The sequence below is a fragment of the Ascochyta rabiei genome, chromosome 5 (assembly GCF_004011695.2).
Source record: "Ascochyta rabiei chromosome 5, complete sequence".
Taxonomy (NCBI): domain Eukaryota; kingdom Fungi; phylum Ascomycota; class Dothideomycetes; order Pleosporales; family Didymellaceae; genus Ascochyta; species Ascochyta rabiei.
This window is the reverse complement of record NC_082409.1, coordinates 544,196-563,764: the sequence shown is the minus strand read 5'-3', so window position 1 is coordinate 563,764 and position 19,569 is coordinate 544,196. Positions and strand designations below refer to the sequence as shown.

General features: G+C 51.7%; 5 protein-coding genes across 6 annotated transcripts; 2 read left to right on the top strand and 3 right to left on the bottom strand.

The window, feature by feature from the left end:
• Positions 1-374: 374 nt before the first annotated feature.
• EKO05_0003327 (uncharacterized protein) lies at positions 375-4,286 on the top strand (the record flags this gene model as incomplete). Its single annotated transcript, XM_038938245.1, has 3 exons — positions 375-1,482; positions 1,533-1,641; positions 1,691-4,286. The coding sequence occupies 3 exons, from the start codon at positions 375-377 to the stop codon at positions 4,284-4,286; spliced, it is 3,813 nt and encodes a 1,270-aa protein (XP_038800939.1).
• Positions 4,287-4,706: 420 nt separating this feature from the next.
• Positions 4,707-5,654, bottom strand: EKO05_0003326 (uncharacterized protein; the record flags this gene model as incomplete). The annotated part of the gene is made up of 1 exon (XM_038938231.2): positions 4,707-5,654. The coding sequence occupies one exon, from the start codon at positions 5,652-5,654 to the stop codon at positions 4,707-4,709; it is 948 nt and encodes a 315-aa protein (XP_038800940.2).
• Positions 5,655-6,874: 1,220 nt separating this feature from the next.
• On the bottom strand, positions 6,875-8,698 carry EKO05_0003325 (Cellulase; the record flags this gene model as incomplete). The annotated part of the gene is made up of 2 exons (XM_038938633.1): positions 6,875-7,191; positions 7,252-8,698. The coding sequence occupies 2 exons, from the start codon at positions 8,696-8,698 to the stop codon at positions 6,875-6,877; spliced, it is 1,764 nt and encodes a 587-aa protein (XP_038800941.1).
• Positions 8,699-9,490: 792 nt separating this feature from the next.
• EKO05_0003324 (60S ribosomal protein L16A) lies at positions 9,491-10,475 on the bottom strand (the record flags this gene model as incomplete). Its single annotated transcript, XM_038938191.2, has 4 exons — positions 9,491-9,629; positions 9,683-9,995; positions 10,187-10,319; positions 10,452-10,475. The coding sequence occupies 4 exons, from the start codon at positions 10,473-10,475 to the stop codon at positions 9,491-9,493; spliced, it is 609 nt and encodes a 202-aa protein (XP_038800942.2).
• A 5,317-nt stretch (positions 10,476-15,792) lies between these two features.
• On the top strand, positions 15,793-18,977 carry EKO05_0003323 (Gypsy retrotransposon integrase-like protein 1; the record flags this gene model as incomplete). Of its 2 annotated transcripts, none has more annotated exons than XM_059636141.1 (5): positions 15,793-16,057; positions 16,178-16,942; positions 16,990-17,601; positions 17,652-18,033; positions 18,087-18,977. In XM_059636141.1, the coding sequence occupies 5 exons, from the start codon at positions 16,029-16,031 to the stop codon at positions 18,975-18,977; spliced, it is 2,679 nt and encodes an 892-aa protein (XP_059492124.1). The 2 variants fall into 2 exon arrangements, with proteins under 2 accessions (XP_059492124.1, XP_059492125.1); XM_059636142.1 differs by having other exon boundaries at positions 15,793-16,061.
• Positions 18,978-19,569: the final 592 nt, after the last annotated feature.

Genomic DNA, 19,569 nt, shown 5'->3' with positions numbered 1-19,569 from the left:
AGAGTTGCGTGACGTCATGTAGACTCTGCATGTACGACCAGGCCAGGGAAGCTGCGGCAACGCCAACCGCGGACAGTAACCTGCTTTGGTTAAAACCACCACCTTGATTTGAACATCAGCTGCGTTGTGTGGCGTCACTGCAGACGCCTAGGCACCGGATCCTATGCTAAGAAATATAGATGTCGCGTCGTCGATTCTGCCGCTGCTTTGTGGTCTACGAAGTCTGTGAATCTGCGCGCGCTGCAGGCGTCAAGAGCAAACGCATTGGCCCAATCCTCTCTGCACTGTACCTCACATTGTCTGCGCCACATCTCTTTCACACCAACTTACCGATAATACAACGACCGTCATTGTGACCAAGTCGCAAATACGCCATGGCCAATTTTGCTCGTGAAGAGACCCAAGTCTCACCTACTGGCATGGTCATCGAGGAGCCCACGTTTCCAGACTTTGCTGGCGGCCCTTCGGCGCGCAATCGTAGCACGGCACTAAAGTTTCCTACTCCAGAAGATCCTACACCTGCACACATTTCCCAGCATGACCTTACAGAGCCACAAGCAAGAGAGCAGCCCTCAACAAAACAATCGCAGACCGCCTCGGCTCCACGACGTCTGCTAGACCGGTCGGCGACAGAACGACCAAAGCCCTCCACCAAACACTCGCTGTTGAGAAACATGCCAGCTCCCCGAAAGCAACGGCCGACGCCTGTACAAAGACAAACAACCATCACTTTCGACCACAGTTCCTCGGAGTCTGACTCATTCGAGGATGAGCAGCTCCCAGCGAAGAGCACCAGTCGTGATGAGACGATACAGCGGGAGGAGTCTCGGACTCGCTCAGGCAATCAACGGCGATCATCAACCATGAACCCTTTCGCCAGGTTCAAGGTCTCGAACGAGCATTTTCAGACCAAGGGATCTGTAAAAAGCGACGGACGTCTCAAGCTCAGTATATTGGAGGAGGACTTTGGCAGTGGATACATCGCGAAGGCCTTAGGTGCTGTCCTACCAAAGCACGGAAAAGAGGAAGAGCACCACAGTGTGCATTCCTACGACGATCGAGGCGTTGGCGCCGAGAAGATTGCGCCAGAAGAAGACGAAATGGAACACGATCCCTCGCGGCGTATGAAACTCAACATTGTCATCATCATCATTGGGTCTAGAGGAGACATACAGCCTTTCATCCGCATTGGCAAGATTTTGAAAGAGGACTACGGGCATCGAGTCCGCATCGCCACCCATCCGGCTTTCAAGGATTTTGTGCAAAAGGACTCTGGACTGGAATTCTTCTCTGTGGGAGGCAATCCGGCTGAGCTGATGGCCTTTATGGTGAAGAATCCAGGCCTGATCCCGAACATCGACACCATCAAGGGTGGGGAGATTGGTCGACGTCGAGCGCAAATGTACGAGATGTTTCAGGGTATGTGGCGCGCTTGCATCAATGCCACAGACGATGAGACGGACCACATGAATGCCAAGATGAGTACGTTGTCTAGATCAAGCTGTTCAATTCCTAGCTAACAAGTCTCGAAGTGGGGGATAAGGCACCTTTTGTTGCGGACGCTATCATTGCGAACCCACCCAGCTTTGCGCCTGCACACATTGCTGAGAAGCTCGGCATACCTCTCCACATGATGTTCACGTGAGAAATCAGCCGCTCCGTCTCTTGACTTTTGACTGATCTTGTACAGGTTTCCGTACACGCCAACCGTACAATTCCCACACCCGCTCGCAAACATCAAGGTTAGTAACGTCGAACCCACATACAGCAACTTCATGTCATATCCTCTTGTGGAAATGATGATGTGGCAAGGTTTGGGTGATTTGATCAATCGCTTCCGGACCGATGTATTACGACTGGAGAGCATCAGTACACTCTGGGCGCCTGGGCAATTGTATCGACTGAAAGTGCCATACACGTACATGTGGTCTCCTGGCATTATTCCAAAGCCCAAGGATTGGGGGCCTGAGATTGATGTAACTGGTTTCGTCTTCCTGGATCTCGCATCGAACTTCACACCACCCGATGACCTAAAGGAATTCTTAGACGATGGCGAACCCCCGGTCTACATTGGTTTCGGCTCAATTGTGGTGGATGATCCGGATCAGTTCACGAAGCTTATATTTGAGGCTATCGAGATGGCTGGTGTACGTGCGCTTGTTTCAAAAGGTTGGGGCGGATTTGGCTCCAATGCTGATTGTCCGGACAATGTGTTCATGCTCGAAAATACTCCGCACGATTGGTTGTTCCCGAGGTGCAAAGCAGTTATACATCACGGAGGGGCTGGAACTTGCGCCATCGGTCTCAAATGCGCAAAGCCAACGATGATTGTACCCTTCTTTGGCGACCAGCCCTTCTGGGGCGCCATGGTCAGTAAGGCCAAAGCGGGAGCACACGAATGCATACCCTACAAGAACCTGACTGCGGAGCGGTTAGCTAAGGGCATTAAAGAATGCCTTACAGAAGAGGCGCAAAAGAACGTGCAAAAGATCGCGGACAGCATTGAGGCTGAAGGTGATGGAGCGCTGAACGCTGTACGCTCGTTCCATCGGAGCTTGCCACTCCACGGAGAAGGAAGTATGCGTTGCGACTTTTTGGACAATCGTGCGGCGACTTGGAAGATCAAAAACACCAAGGTCCAGCTATCAGCGCTGGCGGCCGAGATCCTGGTCAACAAGAAGAAGCTAAAGTGGAACGAACTTCGGCTGATCCGTCATTACGAGTGGAATGATTTCGGTGGCCCAGGCGAACCGGTTACTGGCCTATGGGGAAGCATATATACTACCCTGACCGACGCTGCTTTGGGTGTGGGCTCCGTTCCTGTAGAGATGGGCAAGAGCTTAAAAAAGCGTGAGAAGCTATGGGAGAAGAAGAGACAGCACCAAAAGAAAAGGCAGAAGAAGAAAGAAACTATGGCGAGGGCAAATGCAGAGCTGGAGAAGTCGACTAACAACTCGGCCGAGGACCATGTCGCCAAGAAAGAGCAGGAACAGAACGGTCGACCAAAGCCGGAGCGTGAAGAGTCCACTCTGTCAAAAATCAATGAGCCGGAAGAGACGCTGAACGTAGAGCTTGCACACGAAGCAGCTTTTGGCTTCCGAAAAACTGGCCATGCGCTTGCACGCTTTCCTATGAACGTCACTCTTGCCCTCACACAAGGCTTCCATAACGCACCCCGACTGTATGGAGATGAGACCGTCAGACGCCCACCGCGAGTCACAGGTCTACACTCTGGGCTTCGCGCTGGTCGCGATGAGCTAGTCTACGGCGTGACAGATGGAGTAACAGGCATTGTCACACAGCCGATCCGTGGCGCCAAAGAGAACGGCGTCGTGGGTGCTGTGCGAGGCGTAGGGTTCGGTATTGGAGGCTTCGTCTTGAAAGACATTGCGGCTTTGCTTGGCCCAACAGCTTACCTCATGAAAGGCCTCGACGCCGAGTACATGAAAAAGTACCAGCCTACGACCCTCATTCGCAGAGGCCGAATAGCACAAGGCCAGCTGGAATTGCAGCAACTCGAACACAAGACTCGTGTTACAAACATTAGAGAGGCAGAGGGTAAGAATGCCGAGCCTAAGGAAAACCGAGATGACGTCGAGGACATCGTCGCGCACAGGTGGGCAGCACTGAAGCAAGCCATCGCAGAAGAGAAGAAGCACAACAAACAGGGCATCATTGCCTCACTCACCGGCACAAGTGAGAAGAAAGCAGGTACGATGGTTCCGCGGAAAGGCACTTCTGTTAAAAAACCTGCGAATCCACCGCTCTCAAAATCAGTCACCACCCCTATTGCACAGACTGAGAAAGATGCAAATACCAAGAGGAAGACAGACTACGATGCTGTCAAGAAAAGCTTCGAATCACAGCATCGGAGAAGTGTTACACTCAATCGAAGCAGCACTGAGCCGCTTACGAGAAGAAGTTGGGACGATAGTAACGCGGCAAGACCTGCGAAGCCCGAGAAAAAGGAGAGGCCGCAGAGTATACACGAGGAGCCGGAGTTTGAAGAAACACACGTTTTAGGGAATGCGCGTCTAAACGAAGAGATGGGTAGCGATGAAGACGAGAAGAGACATGACCCCGTACCCAGCGCTCCGACGGTGGATCCTGAGTCGAAGCAGGACTTCAAGCCAGACCAGAGGCTACCACAAGAGCCTGGTCGCGCCTCCGCGGACTCAAGTTCCGACAAGACGAAAGTTGGCACTGAGACTATGGACTGGGTGAAGATGAGGCAGGAAGCTGAGAGCAGGGAAGATGCCGGGAGGACCTGGGTTGTTAATGTGTAATATTGCGTATGCGCAGCATGATTTGCCATCATCACATGGTTCTCAAATGATAAGATACCCTTTATTCACATTGTTTCAGCGTAACCTTCAACCTGCGTAACTGCTGTACTAAGATAATCGTTCATGACACGAGTCAAAGCACACTTATATTTCGCATCCTCTCGTCCTATCCGCAACAACACCACCAGCGCCGAGGATCCACACAGGGTCTGAACCCTGCCGCCCGTCAAAATCGCCTCTCAAGAGATCCTCTATCCCCTCCTCCAAACACTCCAGAATCTCCCGCTTCTCCCGTCTCGCCTCCTCGTCGCCCCACGTCCCCGCGCGGTTCCATCCAAACTCCGCCTCTACGGCTTCAAATCGCTTATCCAGCACCGTCTTCCTCCCTTCTTCTTCGACGAGACGCTGTACCCGAACCCGTTATTCGGACGTCAAGTGCGCGTATGCGGGATGGCGCGCGTATAACGCGGCCAGTGCCGGCACAGGTGAATACGACGGTGTGACTAGTCCGACGCTGGGGCTTATGGATTCGTGGTGGGCTAGCGAGAGGGGGTGGGTTTGGGTGGGTGGTTGCAGGTTGAAGGGATTCACGAGAGTCGCTGTGGGGTTGTAGGTGCGCGTGCGCTGTGCCCACTGGACGATGGCTGCGACGCGGGTGTTTTGGTTGTGACGAGGGTTGGATTGGTGTATATCGCCTGGTGGTGGCGTTTCGGTGGAGGTTCGAGCGATGGAGTGGCTTGTGTTGAGGCTTTGCCGGGATGTTGTCGAATCAGAGGGGTTGTCCACCTTCCCGAGATATGAGTTCCCACGAGTTTTGGTGTAAGGTTCATCAATAGCAGCCTTGGATGTGAAAGAACCTGACGTCTGGTGCAGGAGTTGATTCAGAGCACCGTCGTCTCCGGTTGAAGAAGGTCTGTATGCCTCTTCCTGCCCAGTCCTGCCATCCAGTGCGGCCATCAGAGCTTCGAACGCAGCTCTAATCTGCGTGGTTGAAGAAGGTTGATCTGTTTCTGCTCCTATGCGATCACCTCCAACGTCACTGGAGCGAATATCATGTGCCAGACGCGAATCGGCATCCGACTCTGGTCCAGTTGATACGTTACTGGTCATGGCTATACGACTCTTAACGTGCTTCGTGAACCGCCCGTTCCTCCTTCGGTGGACTTTTTGTTCCGATTTGTTGAGTTGGAGCGACCTAGGCGTAGAGCTGTTTGGTTTTTTGCTTCTGTCCTTTTTGTTTGTCCTGCTTATAGTCGACGTGCGACGCCGCTTGCGCAATAGTCCATCGTCGGTATCACGATCAGATGCATATGCTGCTTCTGTGTCTGTGTCTGTATTGCTACTCTGGTTCTTCTTAATTCGTGCCATACTGAAGAAAGAAGTAGGATTGGTATGTGAGTTGGTATTCTGAAGTTTAGTTGAAGGTGGAGATGGGCTGCTCTGGGGTCGTTTGGTGAATCGATATTGCAGTCATCAGTATAGTGAAGGGTGAAAAGTCCTGTCATATATAATTCACTAGTGTAGTGATCAGTTTGCGGTAGGCCGTTGAGTGAAAGTGACATATACCGACGCATCATTCGCAGGGCTATTTTATGCGGCAAGTACCATTGACTCATATGCGTTAGCTTCGCTCATGGTTTTGTCATTCTCAGCTTACCTGATGATCGTGAAGTAGCCTGGCCAGGCTGTGTGGTCGATGTATTTGAATGTGTAGCCTAGGAATCCTACGGCGAGGAACAATGAAATTGATTTCCAAACCTATTCGTTGGTCAGTCTCAAGCTCCAGATTGGAATAGCCTCTCAACTCATAAAGGTTCTCGCTTCTTCCGGGTCGATGTACCCATTTTCTAAACTCTCATCTACTGACGACGTTGCTGTATTGGCAGTAGTCTTGAGAGCTGCTTGATCAACATTACCAACAGCGAGTTTCTTGTGCTGAACACAATCCATATCTTGAGCGCTCATCAATCAGGTTCGGTTTTAACGGTATGGTAGAAATTGTCGCAGCATGATTCAAGTATATGCTTATCTACGCGCCTCATAACAATATGGCATCTGCCACTCTTTCGACACGAATTTGAAACCTTGACATGTGCTCAATGTGGAACGCAATTACGTGCTTGGCGCTATTTCTGAAGGATTGTTTGCCGACTTTTTTGCTACAGTAACCGGCATGGATGATGTAGGTGGACCGAGTAGCGGCGGAATGATAAGGTTTACGTACAAGCGACGTTCTGCCATACGACACTGCGATATCTACAGTGGTATTACCATAAGCGATGTAACAGCCTCTCCTACCGTTGCCCAAGAAATAATTGGCAATACCTAGGGCTATGCGCCAACTTCACAGCCAAGCGTCAATACTTAGGTCTCAACCTCAATTGCGGACGCGACTGTAATTATTTCTATATAATCTCTTTAGCATTTTGTAGCTAGGCCTCAAGTATTGTCTTTGAAAGCATGCAGTATTTCTAGACGGTATCGATAGTCTTTGTTGGCGCACGGCGTTACTGCCGGCTAATTCTTGGGCACAAGAGATAGCGAGATCGCTCAATCAGTACCCACATGCAACACATGTCCTGCCCTCTCTATTTGGCATCCATGTTTCCCTTCGCCCACTCCCTGAGTATATTCTTCTTGATCTTCCCTGTACTCGTCTTCGGCAGCTCACTCACAACCACAACCTCCCTCGGCACCATGAACCTACTGATATTACTCTGCTCCTTTGCCCACTGAATCATCTCTTCGCCCAGAGTGTCGCTATTTGTGCCATCTTTTGTTGTGACGAAGGCTTTGGGCCGCTCGCCCCAGTGCGAATCTGCAACGGCGCAGACGCCGACTTCGAGAACGGAGGGGTGTGTCGCGAGCATGCCTTCAAGAGCTACGGAGGATATGTTTTCGCCACCTGCATTTGGTCAGAGAAGTTGTGTTGTGGGGGGGGGGTGAAAAAAGGAGAAAGGCATACCCGAAATGATGATGTCTTTTGCACGATCAAGGATCTGAATTGCACCGTCTGGGTACCAGACTGCTAAGTCACCGGTATGGGACACGCCGCCGGCCCACAGTTTCCTTGTTGCTTCAGCATCTTTGTAGTAGCCTTTCGCACAGATATTGCCTTCGAACACGATCTCACCAATCTCTTGACCGTTCTTTTCAACATTGATGAGCACGCCTTCGTCTTGTTCCGTCTTGATGACTCGAGCGGGCAGACCCGTCACGAAACCGTGACCTTGTCGTGCCATCTTTGCATACTTCTCTTTCTCGGGAATATTCTCCCACTCTGGCATGTGGTAGCCCTTGGTGATTGGACCATAGGTTTCCGTCAGACCGTAGACGTGGACTGGGTGCAGGTTCAGATTTGTCATCTGTTCGAAGAGCCATGCTGATGGCGGACTTGCAGCAACGGTGACTCTGACTTCTTGAGGTAGCTTTTCAGCCTCTTTGGCCGCACAGAGCAGGGTGTTCACAGTGGGCGCGGCATTGAAGTGTGTGACGCCCTCGTCCTTGAGTAAGCGCCAGATTTCAGGGTAGTCTATCTTGCGCAGACAGTAATGTGTCCCTCGTACTGCGGTCACGCTCCAGGGGAAGGTCCAGCCTGTTGCGTGGAACATTGGGAGAGTCCAAAGATATTTTGCGCGTCCCCTGTGGTAGTTCAGTCCGGACTCGATCACGTTGCCCATTGCTGCAAGATAGACACCTCGGTGTGTGTACTCGACTCCCTTTGGTCGTGCCGTGGTGCCTGATGTATAAGCTAGAGCGAAAACCTCTTCCTCATCTGACGCTTGTGCTGCGAGATCTGGCCAGCCCTTGTTTCCGGTCTCAATATCGTACTTCAGTCCTTCCAAAACTGCGTCGTCAAATGGTCCCGACAACTCGCCTTCTGTCGCGTCCGTATCTGTATCCACCAGGATCGGTATATTTGGTCTTTCCTTCTTGTAATCATCCAACATCTTGACGAATTCGAAGTCGGCGATGATTAGATCTACATCCGCGTGTTGAAAGATATAGCTGATATCATCAGGCTTCAGACGGTAGTTGATCGCAACGTTGATGGATCCAGCAGCTGCGATACCGAATATGGCTTCCAAAAATGCAGGAGTGTTAGTCGCTAGGATCCCAACTCTTTTGTAGCCATGCTTTCGCAAATAGTACGCCAGACCTCGTGCGCGGTCCGCAGTCTCTTCGTATGATCTCCTTAGAATCTTGCCATTGGCTGTCTTGTGGTAGATGGCTGTTGCGTGGGGTTCAATCTGCGCAGCTCTCCAAAGAAAGGATGTTGGACTCAGGGTGTGGAAATTGTGGCGATGGTGGTACTCATGACTGTCACCAGGATGGATTGGTGGTGGACCGGGTACAGGACTCGCTGAAATGAACTGCGATGCCAGTTGCTTGAGACGATCTGTCGGACCCATGACGGAACGCGTTTGTATCGTTTCTTGCAGAGGTATGGGAGGGGATTCCAGGGAAGGGAGACGCGTGAGCTGCTTTGTAGTACCGGTTATATATTTTGAAGCTAGCAATGCCCAGGTGCGGAGTAATCGTGTTGAAGATGGACAAAGACCTGGCAAGACATGCAGCAGAGGTTACAAGGCCAATCTTAAAGCTTCGTATAGATTTCACAGCTCTCAAGAATCGCAGCTGTCCCGGTTTGTTTCTTAATTATCAGAGCTTGGGACAGCTTCCAAGATCCGGGGTAGGTATGGTAGTGGGATGCGTGCGTCAGAGCCGAGGTTCTCCACCATTGGCTGTTCGGCTCAAGGTCAGCGGCATTACCCACCCATCTCTCCGGTGGCTTCAGCCCGCATCATATAGCATTTTCTCCAAGTGATTTTCAGAGGGTAAATCGGAATTTTTCTTTGATATGCTCAGGGATCAAGGTAGAATGCAGAGGTGTGACGCCGGGGAATAGCGGATGAACAGGAAATTGGGATATATTTGCAGCAGAACTCCATCACCATGCTTTGATGAGCCCTGGGTTTTTCAATTCGTATTTCTTCTAACCGGAAAAGAAGTACCTGAGGACAGCGCTGACCGACGTTGAAGAGACCCATAAACACGTGAGCATCCTGGTATCGGTATGCTCTTTTAGCCTGGACACCTTTTCGATCGGTCGAAGTAAAAAGGTTGAAAATTTCCCATGAGCCCAATGCATTCCGCGCCGTACCACATCACCGACACCGACATGTATCATCAATTGTCGACGTCTAGTAGCCGAGGGAGGTGAGCTGCTCCTTGGTCTTGCCGTCAACGTTGGCGGTCTTCTGGGCCTCAGCCAACTGCCTGCGAGCGGCCTTCTTGCGCTCGTAGTATGCGGCACCCTTGACTTTCCTGCGCTCCTCAAGGCTGTGTTACTTGTTAGCATCCAATCCGTCAGACTGAGCGTTGGGGGTACATACCGAGAGACGACGTCCTGGTACTTCCAGCCGAACTCGTGGCCGAGACGACCGACGGTGCAGTACTTGCGGCCGGGCTTCAACCTCAGGACACGGAGGGCCTGGGGAACGACGACGCGCTTCTTCTTGTCGTAAGGGGGAGGGATACCCTCGAAGGTCTTGAGACGCTCCATGGCGGCGTTACCGCGGGCAGTCTTGTGAGGGATCATGCCACGAACGGTGCGCCAGAACATCTTGGAGGGAGCGCGGAAGTGGAAGGGACCACCACGAGTGGGGTTGAACCTGGTCTGCTTGCGCATGAAAGCCTGGTACTTTACTGAACTAATGTCAGTCTCTGCTTTGATTTGCAGGAAATGTCCTCAAAGCGCTCTTTGAAAGAGCAGAGGCACATGGCGTCGAGACGACCACGTGTATGAAGCAATGCATAGCAATGCCGTGTATTCCATCACACCTCGCCATGTGCTCTGCTCTTGTTCGAGTCGGTTCGATGGATCGGGAGAGACGTACGCTTCGCGCGGAAGAACTCGCCGGAGATGTTCAAGGCCTCGCATCGCACAACGACGATCTTCTGGCCGTTGAGCAGCTGCTTGGCGACCGTAGAGGCCAGGCGACCGAGAAGGTGCCCCTTGCCGTCGATGACCTGGGCAGAGTGTTAGCTGGTGTTGTTTTGGCATTGTGCGGGCTCGCTCGGGATTCGCGACGAGGCAGCGCCGCGGCGGCAGCGCGTGCCATGTCGTAGAGAATCGTGCTCGTGTAGCAAGGGCGTACGTACGATGACCGGTTCGAATGTCGACATGGCTACGAATCCGGAGGGTTGTGCTGTGGTTAGTGAAGTCGGTCGGTTCGTGGATGAAGCGTCTCTCCAGAATGATTTGTGTGCCAAGGGCGGTAGCCGAATCTGCGCCTTGCCGCAACGGGCTAGGCCCCACATGCGACACTGATGCACATTGCTCCACGCTGCAGAAAGGACTAGCACCAGGAAAATTGCACGATAGATGCCCAGAGCTGATGCATTGCTTGTAGGTACATTGTGCGGCGTTGTGATGGCCTATTTGCCAGCTTTTGAAAGCTGTCCGCGCAAGAAGCTCGTGCTGGAGCACAAATGATTTTTATCATGCCTTCAACTCTTGGGAGCCCGGTCTGATCGTCATGTGCACTCCAACGCCATTGCTCCTTACTTAAGTGATCTTCCAGTCTTATAGACAACACGCCACCATGTACTGCTAAGTATGTTAGGTACGACGCAAATGTAGCGTAGCTTTGTAGCAAGCCACTGACCTATGCAGCACGGATGATGCGGCTCTCCACGCAGTATACTACGAAGCACGAACTACAAAGCAATCACCACCTGCCCTAACTGTGCACTGCTGTTTGTGCGCAGCCTTATCTGTATTCTACATCAACCATGTCTCACTCAGTTGCACTGCCTCTAGGCTTTCGTGTTGCAGGGAAAGCCGGATACAAGCCGACAGTGCTCGATTAAACAGGAGGAGATATCCAGTGACAGTCTGCAGACCACCTACAACCCAGAAAGGCACTGTGAGACTTTAGCTATCTTTCAAAAGCTGCCGAGCACTAACAACTGCGCGTAAGGCCTCCAGCAGTATTACTCAAGAAGCTGCCGCTGAAGCATTGTAGTCAGCTTTCTCTGCAACGCGAAAGCCAGGCTCACTTTCAACCCTATTCTTTCTTCTCTACGCCACTATGTTTTTCTAAATTTCCATCTGCGCATTACTTCTTAATCAAAAAAAAACCGGCTGACGTACATTCTTCCGTAAGAAGAAACGACTTAAATTTCAAATTTGACATGGGAGAGCGACGGTCGTTAGTCTCTCAACGCACTGCTCTAGCTATTTGTTTGTGGTATACAAAACACTCAATTTCTGATTATTACATCAATGTGGCTTCTCTTCCATGTCAGTATCAGACAGGTCTTACTCCGTGCGCTCGATGGTCGTCTGCCGACCGGCTTGTAGATGCAGTCTTCTGACATGTTGCTGTGACTCCTCTCTTAATCTCAACATTGTCACAGCAAGGCGTTGGCCACCATACCTTGTCGCTCCAGGGTGAATCAGGCACTTGGATGCGTCTAATAGCCTGGAATCTCCAAGTAAGATATGCAGTGCGTTCTTCAGGCCTGCGGATCCTACTTTCTGTTTTGTTATAACACCATTTGCAAACGCTTTTGATTTACCTATTCTCTTATTACATCACAACAATATACGTCTAGGGTTACGCCGTGATGCACTTGGCAGCTTTAAAAGCCACTAGTCCGCCAGATCAGGACACGCATCGTTTCTCCACTGTCCCTCTTAATCGACAATACGTGGCTTCTGCTTTTCGTGCAAAACACAGCTATTAGATCCTAAGAAAATTAAGTTGCCTTTGAACTGGCGATGTGTATGTTGGTTTACATACACCAAGCCTGTTCCTGCCCGCTTTAAGCAGATGCTATCCCCGTATGCATCTGGAAACAATTAGAATCTGTCGCTCCTTTGCTCCACTTTTGGCTACTCAATCGAATAAACAAAGACCTCGAACACAACTGCTGTCCATGTACACAGGACATTGGAAAACCTCTGCTACATCAATCACCGAGCTGTCAGCCACACCTCCCACCTATGTCTACAAGACAGCGCTTGTTGGTGTTCCTGCGAGCTCGACAGGATTGTATCATTATTATTGCTAATTGACTTCTGCTGAGATTGTTAACATGGCAACGACACGGTACGCAGATCTACAAAACACTATTCGAGTGAGAGCATGTGCAAGGTCCTATTGGTCGAGGGCCAGTTTCTGTTGTTTTACATCGAACGAATCTCGAGCACAGACGCCCAATAAGATCCGTACAAAATATCTTCAACTCACTCTGTCATTAACGAAGGCTTCTTGGTTAATGAACCATACATGTTTAGGACGCTCACTCTGTACGAGACTGCAGATGTCGTAGTCACCGAGATATTCTCCTAGCATTGTCCGCTGCCTGGGTTAGATATAACACATCTAGTAAAATCTTACTTGCTCACTGTACATGACACCTCTTAATAAAGTCTGGATGTCTTTGCTCGCACGGCGTTCTAGGATGCTTTTGACGTGTTCCTGTCCCGTATGATTTACCCTCACACCACTTTGGGCTACATCGTAATTGATGTCTATGAATGCATCACAATGTAAAGACCAGCTTGACTTCAGAGAACCCTAATACAACACCTGCAATCAACGCAGGTGAGCATCTCCTTTTGGGCTGCAACAGTTGTAATGCCCTCCAACTTGTCTTCCTGTGATATCTTGAACGGTATTGAAAGGAAACAGGCAGTAGTGTTATAGACACCAATTGCTCATGTGCACGCCTCGCTCTCATTTACCTGGGTACACAAGACGAGCACAAATCGCAAAAATACACCCGAGACGCTCCCGTTAGATCAATAGACTTGAGCGATGACCTTGAGTGAGCACCTTCCGCAACAAGGAGATATTTTTACTTGGAATGAGTACCGAGAAGCCAGTACCTCTACGCCAACCCCTTACACGCGCAACGCCATTATTCCCGAGAACCTGGCAATATGTGTTCACATCAACATTTGTGAAGATGCTAATTACCGACGCGAAATTTCTCGCGGCTGAGAGATTCCGCATCGTGCGAGGACGTCTTGGGCAGCACAGCGATCTCGTGCACACGGCTCGAGGCTACGACAGTGCTGCAGTCTGTGTCTTTAGTCTGTTGTTCCTTGCAAAGCTCTGATGACTGCGTTTTCGCTTTCAGGGGTCCTGCGGCCTTCCTACGGCTGTATATTCGATCCTCGGTCCTCGATCCTCGATCCGCGTAATTGAGCGCAACGTCATTGCATAGTGACGGGATTGAGAAAGCTCCGTGCAGATCCTCTAGCCAGCCCTACGCCTGCCCTGTGGCTGCTGCTTGCTTGTGGCGGTCTGGATGTGTCGAGATCTGGAGAGAAAACCAGCAGCGCCACAGGCCGAGTCCTTACCCTTAAACGCTAGAAGCCGTTCCGCTTTGCGTGGCTGTGCAAGCCGTAGAAGAAACAAAAGGCTGCTGAGCTACCTGGAATTGTTCCTCTCAAGATTCACAAGCCTCAGCTTTCAGTTGACACACCTTCCGAGCTGCACACACACACCTTCGACCAGTTTCGATTTCAGACGCATTCAAAACGCTTGGCCAACGGTCTCGACCTCCCAATCGCATTCTTGGCGCGTACATTCCCACCTTTTACCTAACAAAAGTTTCCAGTCGCATGCGCCACAGATGCCTGCGATCATAGAGGCACTTCCTAGCGATCGTGGCTTGGCCGTCATGCACCGAACCCATTGATCCATCAGGCTTGTCAGGGAAGAGAGAGCACCTCCGCGGACAAAAGCCACACCTCGACAGCCGTAACTCAAATCCTAGGCCCTCCTTTGCAACGGCAGCCACCATCCGCAGTCAGCATCCGCAGTGGAACGTTGCCGCCAAGTGTGGCTAATACGCGGCCTTTCTGTATCTTCGTCCGGCTATACGACATCAGCGAACACCGACGGTCAGCCACAAGCTTAGACGAAAAACACTCGGACGAATGCAGGCTAGAAGTTCTGTGCAGGAACCTAACCACACTTGCAGATTTCCCCGAGAATGAAACGACCACTTCGCATGGTCATGTTGATCCGCTTAACGAGGGATGCCTCGGTGCGACGGGTCCTTACGCGCGGAGCACCGGAGAGACATGCGACACCAGCATGACCACAGCAGAATCACGACGAAAACAAAGTCATTGGTCGAGTTTAGACCTTACTCAACACTCGCTGAGCTGTCGGCACGCCTTCTCGCTCTGCTCGCTTTCTTCATGTAAAGATTGACAGTACGAAAAGCGTCTCCGGGGGAATGCATTCGCCTACGTCGCAGCCAATACTCTCGGCCTACCAACTAGGGCATAAAGCATTAGACTCGTTCCCAAGTGGATAAGCGGACCCACCGCACATTCTGAATGCTGGCGATATTACCATCACCTTCAGCTGACGGATCACCTTGTGGCACACCCAATTCACGGGGCTCACTGATTTGATTGCCAGGCATCTTCCATGTCCTTGCCATGCCTTGGCGCGTGGAGCTGCTTTGCCATGAGGCACGAAAGCATGGCGGAGATGGTAAAAATGTGCGTCCAATGTCAGAACATGGACCAACCGCATGAGGCTAAGACCCACCAGCCTCAATGAGCCATGCTGTCACTAACTGTGGCCGGCGCTACGACGCGAGGGCTGGTGAGAGTGGAAGTGCTGATGGTCGGACCTCGCTTTGAATCACACCCCGAGACAAGCCCACGTCTGGGGGAGGAATTACAGCCTCCTTCTTGGCTACATGACGGTGTCTCCAATACCCACAATAAGAGACGGTGTCTTTATCCGGTTCGCGGATCGATGCTGCAAACAGCGGCTTTAGAGCGCACGAGGAATCATGGGATGAGCAAATGTTGCATTGGTGCCAGTCAGGCCCGTCAGACTACGCCTTATTGACCGGGCAGCGTCTGCAAGATCCGCCGCGCACCGGTATCTCCAAGGATCAAGGCGCTCTTGACTGGTCTTGGAGTGGCGTGGGTGGCGTCTTATTTTGGGAGACCGTCCCATCGTCTCATCCTATGGGCTTGTACGCTGCCAGCAATCCCATGACGCCACAGCCCGCAGATAAGCGAATGGCTGTGCTCTGCTACTTGGCGGTGTGGTGGTGCAGGCTCCTGCTGTCTTGTGCTAGGCCTCTTTGGTTGTGCAAATGAACGATGCCGGAAGCAGCAGCCTGGAACAACCAAACAGATCGGTCCATCTTTCTGAAGGCCTTGAGGTCACTCGGCTAGTCTCTCGTATTGAGTCGGTATGTTGTTCACATCCCACAATAGCAGCCGCGAACCATTGGCCTGCCGCTTCGAGCTGCACAAGCAGATTGCTCGGCGGAAATAACGCGACTCACTCCCGGTGCCCACGGGCGGGACGACTGCCATGGAACGGCGCTAAGACCCTCTCCATCAGAATCCTATTCCCTGACCCACTCTCTCCGCCGCTGACTGGCACTCAAGCCATTTACTCTTAGGCGCAGCACCCCCCAGCCACAGCCATGCTCCCCAACGGTCGCCATGGCCTCTCCAGTGCTCACAACAGCCGATGGCCATAACACAGGCTCCGGCTTTTCTGGTCAGTATGACAACTCACCTCGCTCAGACAGCCCCGATGTTACAGAGGATCAATCGCCGATCAATGATGGCACCGATGACCAAGGACCAAAGCCACAGCCCCTGCAAAAGAGGCGGCGTGTAACCCGCGCATGCGATGAGTGTCGACGCAAGAAAATTAAGTGCGATGGAAAACAGCCATGTACTCATTGCACAGTCTACAGCTATGGTAAGTTTTGCAAGTATTCTTTTCCAATTATTCACGCGTCGACGAGTGCTGACCCCCAGCGTAGAATGGTAAACGCGCCCGCCTGCCCGTTCCTACTCTCGATTACTGACTGCCCCTTAGCACATACGACCAACCGTCAAACCGTAGACGGAATGCGACTCCACAGTATATCGAGGCCCTAGAGAGTCAGCTGAAGCGAGCCAAAGCTTTACTTCACGTTGTATTTCCCACCATAGACCTGAACGATCCTAGCATTGACGCCCATCTGCAAAATGGACTGCTTCCACAAGTGCCTGTAGCAGCACCGCGCCCGCCGGTGATGCCTACTGACCCACGCTTGTCGCATCACCATGCCAATCCACCAGCCGAGGAGGCTGCAGACTCCCACCTAGAAGCAATGGTCAAAGCCACAGGCCAGTTGGACCTAGATGCAGAGGGTAATTGGGACTACCATGGACACTCGTCAGGACTCAGTTTCATGAGAGGATTGCGACAGTTTGGAGACATGTTCCAAGTGCCACCAGACTCCTCGCCATCCCTCAAACACCGTAACATGTCTGTTGACCCCCCTTCGCCATCCTCTACACGATCGCTAGCTGCATCCTCGACTGCGCTACCATCTGGAATGGAGCTGCCGAGCAAGAAGGAAGCAATCAGTCTGTGCGAAAACGCTATAATTGACGCAGGTGCTATGCAGAGAGTCGTGCATCTACCAACCTTCCACAAGCAACTGGATCGCATGTACGAGATTCCTACCGAGAACTACACAAATGCCGAGAACAATTTCTTGCCACTATTGTATGCCGTGCTTGCGTTGGGCAAGCTCTTTTCACAAAGCGAGCATGAGCTCGACAAGTCAGACTATGAGACTGATGTCGATGACGGGCAAGTTCGAGAATCCAAGGACTTTGGGTTGTGCTAACCCCACACAGCTTCCGATATTTCAGAGCTTCCCGTCAGCTATTTGACATCACCGACTGCCGCGACTTGACGTCGTTGCAAGCGATCGTTTTCATGATACAGTTTCTACAATCCTCAGCTAAGCTCAGCACCTGTTATGCGTACATTGGAGTCGCTCTGCGATCAGCGCTACGTATGGGTCTACACCGATCGTTCAATGGCAGTTTCAACCCTATCGAAGCCGAAACCCGCAAGCGTTTGTTTTGGGTCATTCGACGAATGGATTCATATGTGGGCGCGATGCTTGGACTGCCACGGTTCTTGGAGGACGAGGATATCGACCAAAGTTTCCCTATCGAAGTGGATGACGAATACATTACAGAAACCGAAATACTTCCAATGCCCGAGGGTAGCATATCCGTCATGTCCGCATTCAACGCTCACACACGGATTGTGCAGGTACTTAGCAAAATCTGTAAATATGTCTACCCAATCAAGGGTACCCAGTCTGGCGGCAAGAACTCGGTGACATACACAGTCAAGTACTCCAAGATTCGCGAACTTGAGCAAGATTTGGCACAGTGGCTCGATGAGCTGCCCATGGCGCTCAAGCCTGGCGGTGAAGCGCCACACATCATCATCAGGTACGTTTTTAGTGTTAATTGAATTTGTTACAAACGCTGACTCCATACAGAGTGCAACAGTTGCTGCGCATGGCTTTCGGGCACGCCCAGCTTCTACTGTATCGCCCATTCCTGCATTATGTGTCATCGACATACCAAGATAACGCGACCGACCAGCGGGCCTTTGCATGCGCCTCGGCGTGCGTAAGTGTGTCGCGCAATATCATTCACATCACTTCTGAGATGAGACGACGCGGGCTACTGGCAGGGGCATACTGGTTCTCTATGTATACCACATTCTTTGCCATTGTTTCGATTTTGTACTTCGTCCTGGAAAATCCGAACAGTCCCACCAGTCTCGAGCTGCTTAGAGATGCAGCAGAGGGCAAGGAGGTACTGGCGTACTTTGCTAAGAGGAGCATGGCAGCCGATAGGTGCAGCTCGGCACTCAACGTATGTATACCTGACCCAGAGCAGCAATGGCACACATACTTACATCTCCACAGAGCATGTTCGGAAGACTTCCTGAAGCAGTCAAGCAAGGGAGGGAGCTGCAAGAATCAAGGAAACGCCGTCAAGACAGCTCACCACAGTCTCTTGGCTCGCGACCGCAATTCCTCGAAAGTGATTTGGCGATGCCGCGCCGCGCCAGCACTTTTCCCGAGAGCCACCCTGATTCTAAGCGCACTGCTCCTGGGCCGTCTCTACCAATCTCTCAGACCCACTACGTCAGTCTTGGATTGGATCCTTCGTTCAACTCACCGTCACCGTCCAATGCCGACTTCTTCGACGCCGTGCCTGGTCTTACGCCCACATCTTCTAATGCAAGCCTAGGACAATTCGCTGGCCTGCCAACTCGTCCTTCATTCCCGCCTACACCTTTATCGAATTCTTTTACAGATCCCTCCGGTCTGAACGTACCGATCTCGGACATATCGACTATGATGTTCCCTTCCGCAGATCCATTGGCCTACCCGAACCCACCAATGACCACTTTTGAAAATAAACACCCTCAGGCTTTCGATCGCAGACTTGATTCTCCTTCCGTGGTCGGTCCAACATCCGGCATTGACATGAAACCATATCCCGCCATGTTTGCTCCGAGCAGTGTGCCCGCGGGACCTCCAAGACGTCACGAAAGCGAGGCACAGCTTTTCGGTCCTATGCCCATGTATTTGATGCAGGCTGCACAGGCGCAACGGGGCCAACCGCTTCATTCTGGCAGCCCCAGCATGCACCATATCTCAGGACAGAGCATGCAGTTCGACGAAATGCTGAATCAAGAAGAGTGGGCGCAGACGTTCATGGACCCCGGCATGGGCTTACTTAGTTCTAGGACGTCCTTCGGTGGAAGTGCGCAGTTTCAGCCCCCTGGATCAGGAATGGGATGGCGATGAGGTCATTTGCAGATCACAATTGCTGAGGTCGGCGCTATGGCTGTTGCTGGGATGAGGCACGGCCCAATAGCGACAGCCCCGAAACCTGCACTTCCTGCGTAAAGTTCACGCGCGGCTTTGTACTTCTAAACCCCGAGCGACGCGGGGCTTCGATGACAGGAGAGTTACGATCACGAATGACCTTCTGCCAGAGTATGAGCTCCTGGACAATGACGCAAAAATCTTACAATGAAGCCCGACACACTTGCCGAAGCCTTCGAAAAACGATTGCACTCCTGCAACGTTGACCTACCTTCACACCTTTACGAATGACGGGCTCGGATTCGCTCATGAAGCAAAATACCCACGGCCGACAGCGGGCCGGTTCCGTACCTCATTCCTTCACCAACGCTTCTTTCATGTAGCCCGTCCTTCCTCGCATCATCCTGGCGCTCAGGGCGCCTCATCTACTTGTCTTTGTTGTCTTTGAGCGGCATCCAGCAAATTTACGGCGTTAGAGTAGACTTGCTCTTTTTGATATTTTTGTTGTGTTTTATACACTATACCCGGTGAGAGGGATGGACAGGAGTGAACAGGGAGGAGATTGAGTTCA